The 13,518-nt window shown below is 33.6% G+C and overlaps 1 protein-coding gene across 13 annotated transcripts in view; it reads right to left on the bottom strand.

Moving 5' to 3' along the window:
* ATP8A2 (ATPase phospholipid transporting 8A2) overlaps positions 1 to 13,518 on the bottom strand; it is a 667,830-nt gene that overhangs the window by 171,255 nt on the left and 483,057 nt on the right. For all 13 annotated transcript variants that reach the window (XM_074303628.1, XM_074303629.1, XM_074303631.1 and 10 more), the window contains one exon: positions 5,447 to 5,521. In XM_074303628.1, coding sequence (XP_074159729.1) covers positions 5,447 to 5,521 — 75 coding nt within the window. The remainder of the gene's footprint in view (positions 1 to 5,446; positions 5,522 to 13,518) is intronic.

Here is a 13,518-nt window from a genome sequence, read left to right as displayed (position 1 = left end):
ATAAATTAGATTCATTTACAAAGAGCAAAAACCTAAAAAGGCTATTTGAAAATTATTAGGATGTAAACATTTATATTTTAATCCCAATTTCCTGCCTCAGTGTTAGCAAATATAGCTTAAAGATATTATCTATCTTTCTATCTATCTACCTATCTATCATCATAACCATATGCATTTGGTTTTGGTATTTGGTTACTATAGGACTTTTCTCCCTTTACACATTAGCAAAGATACCCTGATCCTCAATTCATGTACACAGTGATATTAAAGAGGCAAAAGATTCCAAGGAAATCTCTAGCCTACACAAGTTAGAAGGAGATTGAGTATGCCAGGGAAAGAAAAATTTTTTTGGTTAAAAAACCCATCATTTTAAAATAGAGATGAAGTGATTAAGATTAATAAAAACCTCAGCTTCATCACAATCCTGGGTCCTATCCAAGGAACAGGGTCCAACATGGTTTCCCTTAGTTTGTTTTACTGGTACCCTTGAATGATTTCGTTAGGAGCTTCCCATAGCTTCAGCATAAGGAACTTTATAGTACTCCTGAATACTTTCCCATGTCCTAATCAGAGCTGAAAGGTTTAAACAGGAAACAAGAAACTGTCAAGCCCAATAGAGAAGACCCCTAAAAAGCCATGCCCTTAAGAGTAATCATTATCCAAAGGAGAAATGATTTATACAATCTGTCTATAAGACCTGTGTCCAACACATAAAATAGACTATTGAGTGGCAGCATGATATAGTGGATAGTGTTGGCACAGGAGTCAGAAAGACAATGACTGTCCTAACATTTATTATTTGTAACCATAGGTTAAGTCATTTAAGCCCTTAGAGACTAAATAGTATCTAAATACTATTCTAAATAGTAAAATGCAGATCATAGAATCATCTAGGCCAAATAAGTTAAAATCTTCAAATATAGCTTAATAATAATAAAAGATACTTTTAGTACCTACTTCATAGGATTATAAAGATTTAAAGTTATGTAGACTCTTTCTAAACCTTGAAGTGTTATATAAACACCAGCCATTATATTTTAACAGCTATAAAATGTGAATCTGAAGGACACTCTACAATCACAAATTTGAGCCCCATTTAAAAAAAATATGTCACATAGGGAAATATCCAAAGACAGTCAGATGATGTGGGTTTAAATCTCAGCTGGTGCAACAAACTAGCTATGTGACCTCAAACAAATGATTTCATGGTTCTGACCTCAATTTCCTCATCTATAAAATGGGAGGCATAGAGCTAGATGGGGATTCTTATACTAAAGAAGATAATCTTGGAGTACAGTGAATAGTGGTCTTCACATTTTGAGATCTTATAGAAACTTTGGTTGAATCAAAAGAAGGCTGTGGACCAATTTATGACATGACAAGGTCACCTTGGTAGAATAGTAATTAGGATGGTACTATTTTTAATGACAAACCATGGAATGATAATATAAAAATTTATTTATTTATCAGAGGAATCCATGAAAGGAAATGTTACGTATAACCATTAATGTAAGACATTAACCTATAGATTACCTGGAAGGCTTATAAGCAATTTCTCTGGCCATCTAAGAAAAGCCATTGTTTAAATGCCTCTGGGAGCTAATATTATCTGCAGTTGTTATTATATTTATATTTAAAGTGTTTACCTCTATTCTAGGCAACATTTTAAACTCCCCTGAAAACTGTCCCTAAATACCTATAAATTGTTTCTAAGTATACCTAGCAAGGTATATTGTGAGAAGGAATGTGCTTGACTTCATGTACTTTAACTCGTTTGCAGGTGGGGCACATTGCTATAATAAACATTTTCAAAAAAACCAGTAAGGTGAGGCTTCTTACATTTGAAAACATACACCTACCTGAACTACTTCTGTAGGGAAAAAAGGAATGAGCAGAATGATTCTATGTTAAAGTATGAATGGTTAAAATTGTAAGAATGATAATAGTTATTGCTGTTAATAACTCAAAAATCAGGAGGAGGGGGGCAGATATGCCAGGTCAGTTCTAGCTGTTTTTTCTGTTAAGTAGTAGATAGCCTGAAATAAATCCTGGCAAATAATCTTGCCAGAGAGGCTGGCATAATGAAGTAAACAGTTCTACTAAGTTGTCATTATAGTCAATTAGACTAAGAAAGGTATTTGGAAATGTGAAAATGGCTTATAGTTCATTAAGATCTAATGCTGAGATGAAAGAGCCAGAGCATAATGAAAAGTTGCAAAAATTAAGCTAAAATATCAAGCCAAAGAATTCAGAGAGCAGCCATAGTGTAGTAGGAAGGCAATGGGCCAGAAGTCAGTGGACCTGGATTCCAGAACTGCTTTTGTTATTCATAAGCTTTGTGTTCACAGAGAGGTCATTTCACCCATATACTGGCTTCAATTTTTTCATCTGTAGAATGGAGAAATGGACTACAGTAATCTCTCAGTTTTATTCTGCTTTAAACTCTGAGATAGTCTGCTTTGAAGGTAAAGAAGAAAAGTGTTGACTAATTTGGACCATTTAAGGAAAATTCTGAATTTCCAACAATCACCAGCATTTTGCATGAATGACTTTTTTGATTCTATTTGTGACTCCTGAAATTTTGGGTTGTAAATTCCTTTTCTAAATTCAAAAGAAATCATAGAATTTTAATGTTGTAAAAGGAACTCAGAGGTTACCTTACCTCAAGCTATAACCCTGAAGCCACAGTATCTGACACATAGTAGGCATTTAATAAAATACTTGGTGATTGAGGGATTGCTACCAAACAGTGGTACAAGTAATTTGTGCAAGGTCACATATGACTAATAAGTGCCCATATTAGGTCCAGAAGTCAAGTTTGGGTTTTTTTTTCCATCTATCACGTTACCTTTGCAAACTATGAAAATTAAGTAAAAATTCAATTACAGAAGAATTATCAGAGAATTATTAAGTTGAAACATTTTCCCTAAGCTATTATATCACCTTAAGCTAATCACAACAAATTTATTGCTTATGTAAATCATTTCAATTTGTCCTTAACGTAAGAAGATATTATTGACTTAGTACCATAAGGGAATAGATTCCAGACTATTTTCTGGTAGAGACTTAATTCACACTGATTCAGTCCACCTGCCTTCCAAATCTTAGGATTTATAGAACACAGCCAATGCAGAATTTGAACTTGTGATGTACAATAGACCTCATAGGTACAATTCTCTAACCAACTGTATTCACCAACTATAGATTCACAGAAGTATTTCTAACACTCTATTTAGTGATGTTTCTGTATGTCCAAAGACTTCTATGGCTAACTACATAAATGCATGCAGAAAACAAGTTCCAAAAAGGCATAAAAGAAACTAAAACAGGGTTGTAGGTATAGGAAGTATTTATGTCAATGATGCTTTTAGAGAGAAAAATCATAATACTTGAGAATTGGAAAAGGCCTTAAAAAGTCATCTAATCTAAAAAGGCATCTAGTCTCGTATGAGACAAATTTACCCATGAAACAGAAATGGATAGCTGCTTAAAAATCTGAATTCAACAATATATTGCTTTTAGAAAACATTAGAGAAATACACACAAAGGTAAAATAAAGGGCAGGAATAGAATTTATTGTGTAAAAGAAGCAGGGATAGTAATTGTTATATCAAAGTTAAAGTTAAAATAATTTAACCAAAATTGAAAAATAGAGAAACTACACTATATGTTAGCCATTTTATCCAATATTGTTTTAGGCATTTAAAACACCTAGACAATATAAAATACCTGAACATATATTTGTCAAAACAGACACAGGAACTATATGAACATAAACATAAAATACTTTTTTATACAAATGAACTTAGATCCAAATAACTGAAATATACCCACCCATACACACAGTTTATGGGTAGGTAAAACCAATATAATTTTTAAATTGACATTTTACCTAATCGATTTATTCAGTGTCATCCCAATTAAATTACTAAAAATTATTTTATTGAGTTAGAAAAAGTAATAACAAAGTTTATTTGGAGGAGAAAAAGGTCAGGAAATTCAAAGAAAGGAAGAAAAAAGAAGTAAAGAAAGTTTAATTCAGCAGTATCAGACCTTAAACTCTATTATGAAGGAGAACATTGTTAAAGTGTAAAAAGGATATTTGATTATTTTAAATTAAAATCTTCTTGTAAAAATAAAACCTATGTAGCCAAGAATAGAAGGAATGCAGAAAATTGGGAAAAAACTTTTATAGACAATCTCTCAAATAGGATGTGGTTGGAACAATGCTGTGGTGTTGAAAGAAAATGATGAGTTTGTTGATTTTGAAAAACATGGAAAGACTTGGAACTATGTGAAATAAACAATATGGCCTTACATATGTGTTTGAGTATATATGCATATATGTGTATGTTTATAGATATCTATGTACATGATGATATATCTATGCTTAATTCAAGCCCTGTTTGGGAGAGGAAAATAAAATAAAAAGTGCCCAGCAGAGAATAAAAGGAAATCAGCAAGCGCTAGGTAGCTCTGAAAACAGTATGTAGTATTTATTACATAGGCTTTTTTTTTGAGGAAGTTGATAATTATTTTATAGTGAATCCTTTCATGATCTGCTGTGAAACATAGCAATTTTTTCCTTTTCTCATTTTGCATTTAAATTTAAAATTTTAAAAATGGCTAACTAAAAAAGTTTTTAAAAAAGTTATCTAATCTCATCCCCTCATTTTATAAAGGAGAAGTTGAAGTCCACAGAGAGGATAGTGTGTGGTAGAGCTGGGCTTGAACCCAGGTTCTCTGGCTCAAGGACAATTACTCTTTTCACAATGGTATCCTGCTGTCTGTTTAGTATCTCTGAAATACTACAGTATAAGCTAGATTTCTGTTAACAATTCCTCCTTGTATTTACCACAAAGTCAATATTGTTGTTTCTGAGTTCAGAAGCAATTCAATAATTGAATAAGTTTAAAATCATTACAACAGTAAAAATGTTACACTAACAATTTTTTCTTGATAGGATTCAGAAATATGAATTCATTCGTTAGTCTGACTTAAGTAGGAAAAGAGTCTTTCAAACATCAATATAATATAAAAAGAAAAACAATAATTATGCATTTTATGTGCATCCCTATGTAAATTCAGAAATAATTTTTTTTGCAATGGAATATGTTTAGGTAAATTTTAGAAAGTTTCATTTGGCCTAAAGAAATATTAAAATGTCACAGATCCAATTGCTAAAGAGGTTGCAATAGTATTTTATCAAGATATATGGAGTAATAACTTCATGGGGTGATTCTAGAATGATCTGCCATGATTGAAAACACATGTGTAGAGTTAGTGCTCCTGCAGGATGTGTCGAGGCCACAAAGGCCCTAAAGATGTATTTGTAGTGCATGATATGTACACAGATGATTGACTTAGATACACTTCCCAGACATAAACAACAATGGAATGTTACTGAAGTTCTGCAGGCTATCAAATGGAAATAGAGAATGCTTACCACATTGTACAAGCCAATGCACCAGCGTTCAAATAAAATCTGTCCAGAAAATCCATTAACAAAGGCGAACCAAAGCTGAAAGAGAAAAAAGTTGTATGAAGCTTTATATCAATATTGACCTAAATGTTTCCATACACTGAAGAGAAGTGGTATGGAATGTGGACCACCAGCTGGACACAGCTGCTAAGGAATAATTAGCCATAGAACCACAGCAGTTGTTCTTTCATAAAAAGCATTTTTTCAATAGATCATATTATCAATATTTTGAAGAAATTGTCTGAGATCTTCTAATACTTCATTGTATATTTTGCTGGAAAATGATAAAAATAGAACTGCACATGATCACATTCAAATAAAAACAAATTAAGTATTATTACACACACATATGGCATATCCATGTTTATAAATAAGTAAGCAGATAAAATTAAGACATTTATGCTATCCTTTGTTCCTGCCTTTCCTATTTTTCCAAATACATGTAAAGATAGTTTTCAACATTTATTTTTATAAAATTTTGTGTTTCAATTTTTTTCTCTTTCCTTATCTTATCTCCCCACCTCCCAAAACAGCAAGCAATCTAATATGGGTGATACATGTACAGTCCTTTTAAATATATTTGACATGTTGTGCAAGTCGGAACAAAAGGAAAAAAAACACAAGAAAGAAAAATCAAACAAAAAAGGTGAAAATACTAATTTTTGATCCACATTCAGTCTCCACAGTTTTCTCTCTAGATGTAGATGGAATTTTCCGTTAGAAGTCTATTGGGAATTCTCTTGGATTACTTCATGGCTGAGTAGAGTAAGTCTATCCTAGTTGATCATTACATTATCTTATTATTGGGTATAATGTTCTCCTCTCCCTGTTCACTTCACTCAGTGTCAGTTCATGTAAGTCTTTCCAGGCTTTTCTAAAATCAGCCTGCTCATCATTTCTTATAAAACAATAATATTCCATTATATTCATATGCTGTAACTTATTCAGCCATTCCCCAACTGATAGGCATCTATTCAATTTCCAATTCCTGGTCACTCCAAAAAGAGAACATAATTGCATACTGAGTCTCTTTCCCTCTTTTATGATATCTTTGGGATACAAACTCAGCTGTGATACTGCTGGATCAAAGAAAATGCATAGTTAGCTTGCTCTTTGGGCATAGTTCCAAATTGCCTTCCAGAATGTCTAGATCAATTCACAGATTCACCAACAATGCAGTAATTTCTCAGTTTTCCCATATCTCTTCCAACATTTATTATTATCTTTTCCTGCCATCTTAATAAATCTGAGAGGTATGAGATAGTACCTCAATACTGCCTTATTTTATCTCTATAATCTATAGTCATTTTTTCATATGACTATCAATGTCTTTCAGTTTCTTCATCTGAAAACTGTCCATATCCTTTGACCATTTATCAGTTGGGGAATGACCTTGTATTCTTATAAATTTGACTCAGTTCTCCATATATTTTAGAAATGAAGCCTTTATCAGAAACACTGGATATAAATTTTTCCCCTAGCTTTCTGCTTCCATTCTAATCTTAACTGCACTGGTTTTATTTAAGTAATTTTTGTTTAATTTAACATAATCATTTTGTATTTTATAATGTTTTCTAGTTCTTTTTTGGTCATAAATTCCTCCCTTCTCCATCTACAAAATGTCAGTATCAGGCAGCAGCTTCAAACCCAAAGTGATGGGCAGATGTAAAGTGATAATGGAATTTTCAGATTAGGCATACAATTAAGAATAGTGATTTGATGATTATGTGGAGGCCATGGAAGCCTGTTGCAACAAAGTATATTGAGTCACAGATACTTTCTCTAAAGATCTGACAGTCAAACTATTCTTTGCTCTCCTAATTTGCTTATTGAATCACACTTTATGTCTAAATCATCAACCTATTCCCACATATTCTTTTAAATACATATATATGTGTGTGTTTTTACATATGTCTTATGTGCTATCTGATTGTCAGCTCCTTAAAAAGGAGTCTTTTTTATCTGTGTATTCTTCTCAATTCCAAATATAGTGCCTCATATAAATCAAGAGATTAAAAATTGAGTTAATAGTAGGAACACAAAATAAAGACTACAGACTATTAAATAGTGACATATAGACTATAAATGTAATAGGAGTTCAAAGAATCAAGAGCTCACTGCAATGTCAGAATAACTTTAACAAGCTTCATGTAGATGAGATTCTAAGTTAGGCTTCAAAACAAAAGTAGGTTTTTGACCTTTTGGGAAAAAAGAGAGGATAAAGTAGCTAAAAAATAATCTGATCAATAAGTCAAGCAATCTTAAAGATTATCAGAAAAATAATCTCAATCAGCATTTATTAAGTATCTATTCTGATAAATGCCTAGATACATGCATATAATACTTTTAAGAATCTCATCATAAAATAATCAGATAGCTTATGAATGATTTGTTTTTGCTTTTTAATCTGATATTTAGGTTAATAATCTTTAAAAAGTCTCAAAGCATTAGAACTTTTAGCCTTATAAATATAGAATATGTCAAACTATGCAGACATTTTGTTATAATGAATATTTAAAAAAATAAATATTTTAGGTTTGCTTATTTATTCTCACTAGTAAGATGTCACATTCTTTTAAAGAAAGCATTATTTGTTCTGCAACTTTTGTGTTCCTCAATGTGGCTAACATAGTACTAGCCACATAACTGATGTGCTCATTGAATCAAATTAAATTCCTGAATACCGGACCAAAGAATAACAGAATTTTAGCGTTAGAAAGGCTCTCAGTGGCTTTACCTGGAAAATAATCTCTTCTATAACAAAGAAGCAATGAGTGATCTGGTGATCTCAGTTTGTTTTAAGGATCTTCAAAGAGAGAGGTCTATTACCATGTAGACAGCCCAGGCCATTATTGAACAGTTCAAACTATAAAGAAGATTTTTTTGACATCAAATTTTAATTTTACTCTTTCTAGCTTTTAGTTTTTCCCTGGTTCTGATGCTTATTACATCAAGTTTAATTCTTCTGCCTATCTTTCAAAGCCCTCTATAAGCTGACCTTGTCTAACCCAAAGCAACTTTATTTCCTCATTAATTTCCAATATATACTTCTACTGCCTAATAAAGCTAGTTCCATTTTCTTCACAAAAATACCATATCTTTTTTCCATTCTTCCCTTTTCCTGAAACACTAGTTAAATATTAATTCCATTTTAAATGTAATTTATTAAGCTCAGATCAAATTTTTACCTTAGCTGTGAAGTTTTATCTTATTTAATGAACATATCCTCTGCCTTTCTATTAAAAAAAAAACCAGCTTATACCAAACATTTTGACTACACCAAACATTATTATTAGTTTATGTTGTTTGCTAATATTTCATGTTCATTTGTCTTGTAACCCAAGAATGTTAATTACCATTTCTGTTAGGACAGCAACCTTGCATATACAATTCCTAGCAAGGTGGAGAGTTGGATCAAACTTGTTGACCGACTACATTTAGCATCTTTACAAACATTTATTAAATGTCTACTGTGAACCAGGTCCTGTGTGCTAAGAATACAAGGATAAAAAATGGAAGAAAATTACATTCTGCTGGGGAGGGAAGATATGTTGTTTACAGAAGTAGATATGTTACAAGTTAAACTTGTAGAGGGCTGGAACTCTGAAAAGGTATACTTGAATCTAAGACAGCAGAGTACTTAAGGCTAAGTATCTACTCAATGTGAGATAAAGATTCTATTATGTGATGGCTCTCCTCAAGATTGGCCCCTGTTAAATGTCTTGTGGTGAGGTAATCGTAGGGAAGAGTCTCTCTGCTAAAGCTCCAGAGTCCTGGATCCATCTTTGATGAGCCACATGGCAGCTTGCTTGCCTCCTTCATTTCTCCTCCTAAAGACCAAGGACTTTTATGATCCTGACTGTAATTGATCCTGAGGCCCTCCAGAGAGCTAGCATAGACATTATATAAACTGAAGAAAGGAAGAATACTAATAGTTGGGGGGGGGAGATTTAGAAAAGGCTTGATCACTGAAATGTGCCTTGAAGGTAACATTTTCTAGGATACAGAGCTGAAGATAAACAATAAAGGAATTGGTGGGTAGCCTGTAGTAGTTTATATAAAACAGAGAGGTAGGACAGGGAGTATCAAGTCTGGATGAGCAGTCTAGTTTTTCTAGATTACAGAGTTTGTGAAGAGAATTAATATAAAACAAGGTTGGAAAAGCAGGTAGGAACCAGGCCTTTAACTGTCAAGATGAAGAGTTTGCATTTTATCCTAAAGATCATAGAGGATCCCTAAAGCTTTTTGTGCAGAGGAGTCATATGGTCAGATTTGGGTCATAGATTCGGCAAGGTTGTATAAGAGTATAAATTAGAAAGGGAAGCTCAAAAGCAGTGAGTTCATATCTGGAAGGAGGATGAGAACTGGTGTCTTTGAGGAAGAGATAAATAGAAGCACTTAAAATCAACTCATTTTAACCCAGGATTAATCCAGGCCCAAAGCACAGAAAGGCCTGCCCCAGGCTTGTGTGCATTAGAACCAGGATTCAAATCTGTTCTTGTAGATCTCTATGTCAAGGGTCTCTTCCACTATACCACACAGGATGGAGGATAGGGAAGGGAAAAGAGCAAAATGGAGGTGTTAGGGTGGAAAGGCTGGGTTCCCATCACTTATTCCTTACTGATGTCTTCTTTACACCAACTGTGCCTTAGTTTGCTCATCTGTAAAATAGGATTTGGACTATTGGTAAATAACCTCTATGATCTTTTTTATGTTCATTCTTTCATCAACTGATACATTTCCTCCTTATCTCTTAGAATCCTTCCCCTTCCCCAAGGCTTAGCTCAGGGAGTGTCTCTAAAGGGGAACTTTTCTTGCTATTTCCAGCTATCAGTATTTTCTTTCTCTCTCAATTTCCCTGGTGTGTTTTGACCTATTACCACTCATTTTATGTTTACTTGTCTGGGTATTAACTGTTATATTGTCTAGAAGAATGCAAGTTCCTTGAGGATAGGAATTGCCATTCTTGTATGATTTTCTGGCACTTAGCAAATAGTAGGTGGTCAACAAATGTTTACTGAATAGAATGAATTAAGTCAATTGGAATGGTTGTAGAAATTTTATTACATAGATTTTTGTACTAATGGTATTCATTTCCAAGGTTCATCTTTATTTGATGAAGGTATTTGATTGTTGTATACATGTTTAAAATGTAAGTCCACATATATTTTTGAGTAACAGAATAGTATACATAGTATATGATAAGGAAGACTAATTGTTTGGCATAATTGACAACTTTGTAGGAGGTAATTAGGGTAATTGCCACAAAATTATCAATTGAAGATATATCTAGACAGGTATGTGCACTGTGATAAAAGCTAAAAATTTGCTACCATAGAAATTTTTGACAAGAACCTGCATCAGGATCAAGAAGAGAATCCAACATAGCAATAAAAGAGATATGATCTACAATTACATTTCAAAGAGTTGAAAACTGAAGTAAGAAAATCAGTTTCACTAATTTGCTTTGCTTAAGTCTTCTTTGGGCTGACTACAGGTCCAGTGCTCTTTCCACTGCACCATCAAAGCTGCCTATTTAAAATAAACATTACTAAAATGTAATGCAATATATTTCTTTATTGGTTGATTGGGTAAAACTAACAGAGATTTACTTTTTCTTTTTTTAAGTAGTGATTTATGCAAAAATAGTTTTCAATATTCACCTCTGCAAAAGCTTGTGTTTCAAATTTTTCTCCTTCCTCCTACCTCCTCCTCTCATAGACAACAAGCAATCCAATATAGCTTAAACATAATCAATTCTTCTAAACAAATTTCCATATTCTTTGCACTGCACAAGAAAAATTAGATCAAAAAGTGAAAGAAAAAAAATGAGAAAAAAATGTTTGTTTAACAACATTTTTGCACATGTAGGCCCTTTTCCCTATTTTATGATTTCCTTAGAATACAAACCCAGTAATGGCACTGCTGGATCAAAGGGTATGGGTAAGCACAGTTTTATAGTCCTTTGGGCAGAGTTCCAAATTGCTCTCCAGAATGGATGGATCATTTCACAACTCCACCAACAATGCACTGGTATTCCAGTTTTTCTACAAGCCCTCCAACATTTATCTTTATCTTTTCCTGTCATTTTAGTCAATCTGGGAAGTGTGAAATGGAACCTCAGGATTGTGTTTCTTTGCATTTCTCTAATCGATAGTGATTTAGAACATTTTTTCATATGACCAGAAATGATTTTAATTTCATCGTCTGAAGACATAATCTATGAGACAATGTCCAAAATAAGCAATGAGGAATGCATAAAAGAAATCTATAGACACCTTAAAGTCTTTGTTGTTATTCAGTCATTCTGTCACATTGGACTCTTTGTAACCCTGTGATCCATGAAGTTTTCTTGGTAAAAGACCATTTTCTTCTCCAGTAGATTAAGATAAACAAGGTTAAGTGATTTATCTAGAGATACTACCAAGTGTCTGAGGCTGGATTTGAAATCAGGTCTTCTTGACTCAGGCCTAGCACTCTATCCACTAAAGCCACAGAGCTATCCTCTAATCATTTATTATGTACCATAAGGTCAAGGAAAACATTATAGATATGGGAAATCTCTCAGTGCTCTAAGTCACAGAAGCAAAAGAGTAGCAGTAGTCAGTCATATACTAAGAACAGCTAGCAGGCTAATATGTCTACCATAGAGTACAAAAAGAGAAATGACATTATAGAAAACTTTAAATACTGAATAGAGGAACTTGCATTTTATCAGAGTAGTCATAAAACTGAGTAGGTAACCAATATGGTGAGATCTGTTCCAGGACTATCAATTTAACAGCTACATGGAATATGTACTAGAAATGAGAAAGAAATACAACAGAATAATTGGGAGGGTATTGTGGAAGTGAGGATGGGCAGAGCACAAGGGTGTAGAATAGCAAATGAAAATGCCAAGTTGGGAGATACAGCATCTACTCCAAGGAGCAGCAGAGAGGCTAGTATTAGGGTGTTGCAGGATATCAGGGTGGGGAAAAGGAGAGGCTACTAGTAGTAAGGTGAAAGAATTTAAAAGGGTAGAAATAAGTAATGGAGGCCCTTTAAAGCTAAATAAAGGATCATATATTTGATTCAAAGATCCATAAAAAAATCATCCAGGTGGAGATATTTAGCAGGCAGTTGGCAGTATAAAACTGGAATTCAGAAGACAATGCTGGAAATAGATTTGGAAATCTTCTACTTATTTGTGATATTATGATATTAGAAGCTGATGAGATCACCAAGAGAGGAAGCACACAGAAAAAAGAAAAGGACTTAGGAAAACTGCAGAGGGGACACCTACATTTAGTGGAGAGGAAGAGGATGATCCAGCAAAGGAGCCTGAGAAAGTTGAGTCAGGAGGGTAGAAGGGTTAAAAGAGCAATGGAAGAGACCAGAAAGAGAAGTGTGCCAGAGGAGGTGGGAGTCTGCAATATGAAAGGTGCGGGGACAATGATTCTTCATGGCAATAGCTGTACCTAGCAAAACATGGCATAAACCTACTGGGACTGAGAGAATGCTGAACTGAGAGGGGTGAGGCTGCTGACTTACCTTGCAGCCAGAGGAGTAGACCTTTATCCCATCAGGTTATCTACTGGTAAGTACTCAGGGGAAATGTGGGCAGTATTAGGAGCAGAAAGGAGAATCTAAATCCATCCCACTTCCTTGATAGTTACAGATCTAGCTAGACAAGAGAATCCAAACACATTGAAACACTGTTTTCTTAAGGGAATCCACAAAAGTTATGTGTTTTTAGCATCGGGAGAAGGTACAATCCATCTTTCTAAGGGGACAGAGTAGATAAGTGCTACACATAGGAGACAATGGGTAATGATTCAGATCTGAAGCCTGGGAGTATTATAATCAAATCCTTTTGACCATCCAACAACAGAAAGGAGGAATAGGGCAAAATATGAGGGAGTGGCCTTGAACTTGCAAAAATATGAGATAAAGGTTTTATTTTAAAAAGTAATAATGTAAATTGATTTTTTCTGTTTTCTTTGACTTTGTGTTACAAAAGCAGCTAGATGGAATAATTTAAATTTGATGCCTAT

The sequence above is a fragment of the Sminthopsis crassicaudata genome, chromosome 3 (genome assembly GCF_048593235.1).
Source record: "Sminthopsis crassicaudata isolate SCR6 chromosome 3, ASM4859323v1, whole genome shotgun sequence".
In the NCBI taxonomy this organism is placed as follows: domain Eukaryota; kingdom Metazoa; phylum Chordata; class Mammalia; order Dasyuromorphia; family Dasyuridae; genus Sminthopsis; species Sminthopsis crassicaudata.
The sequence above is the reverse complement of the archived record's forward strand: the minus strand, read 5'-3'. Positions and strand labels throughout refer to the sequence as shown.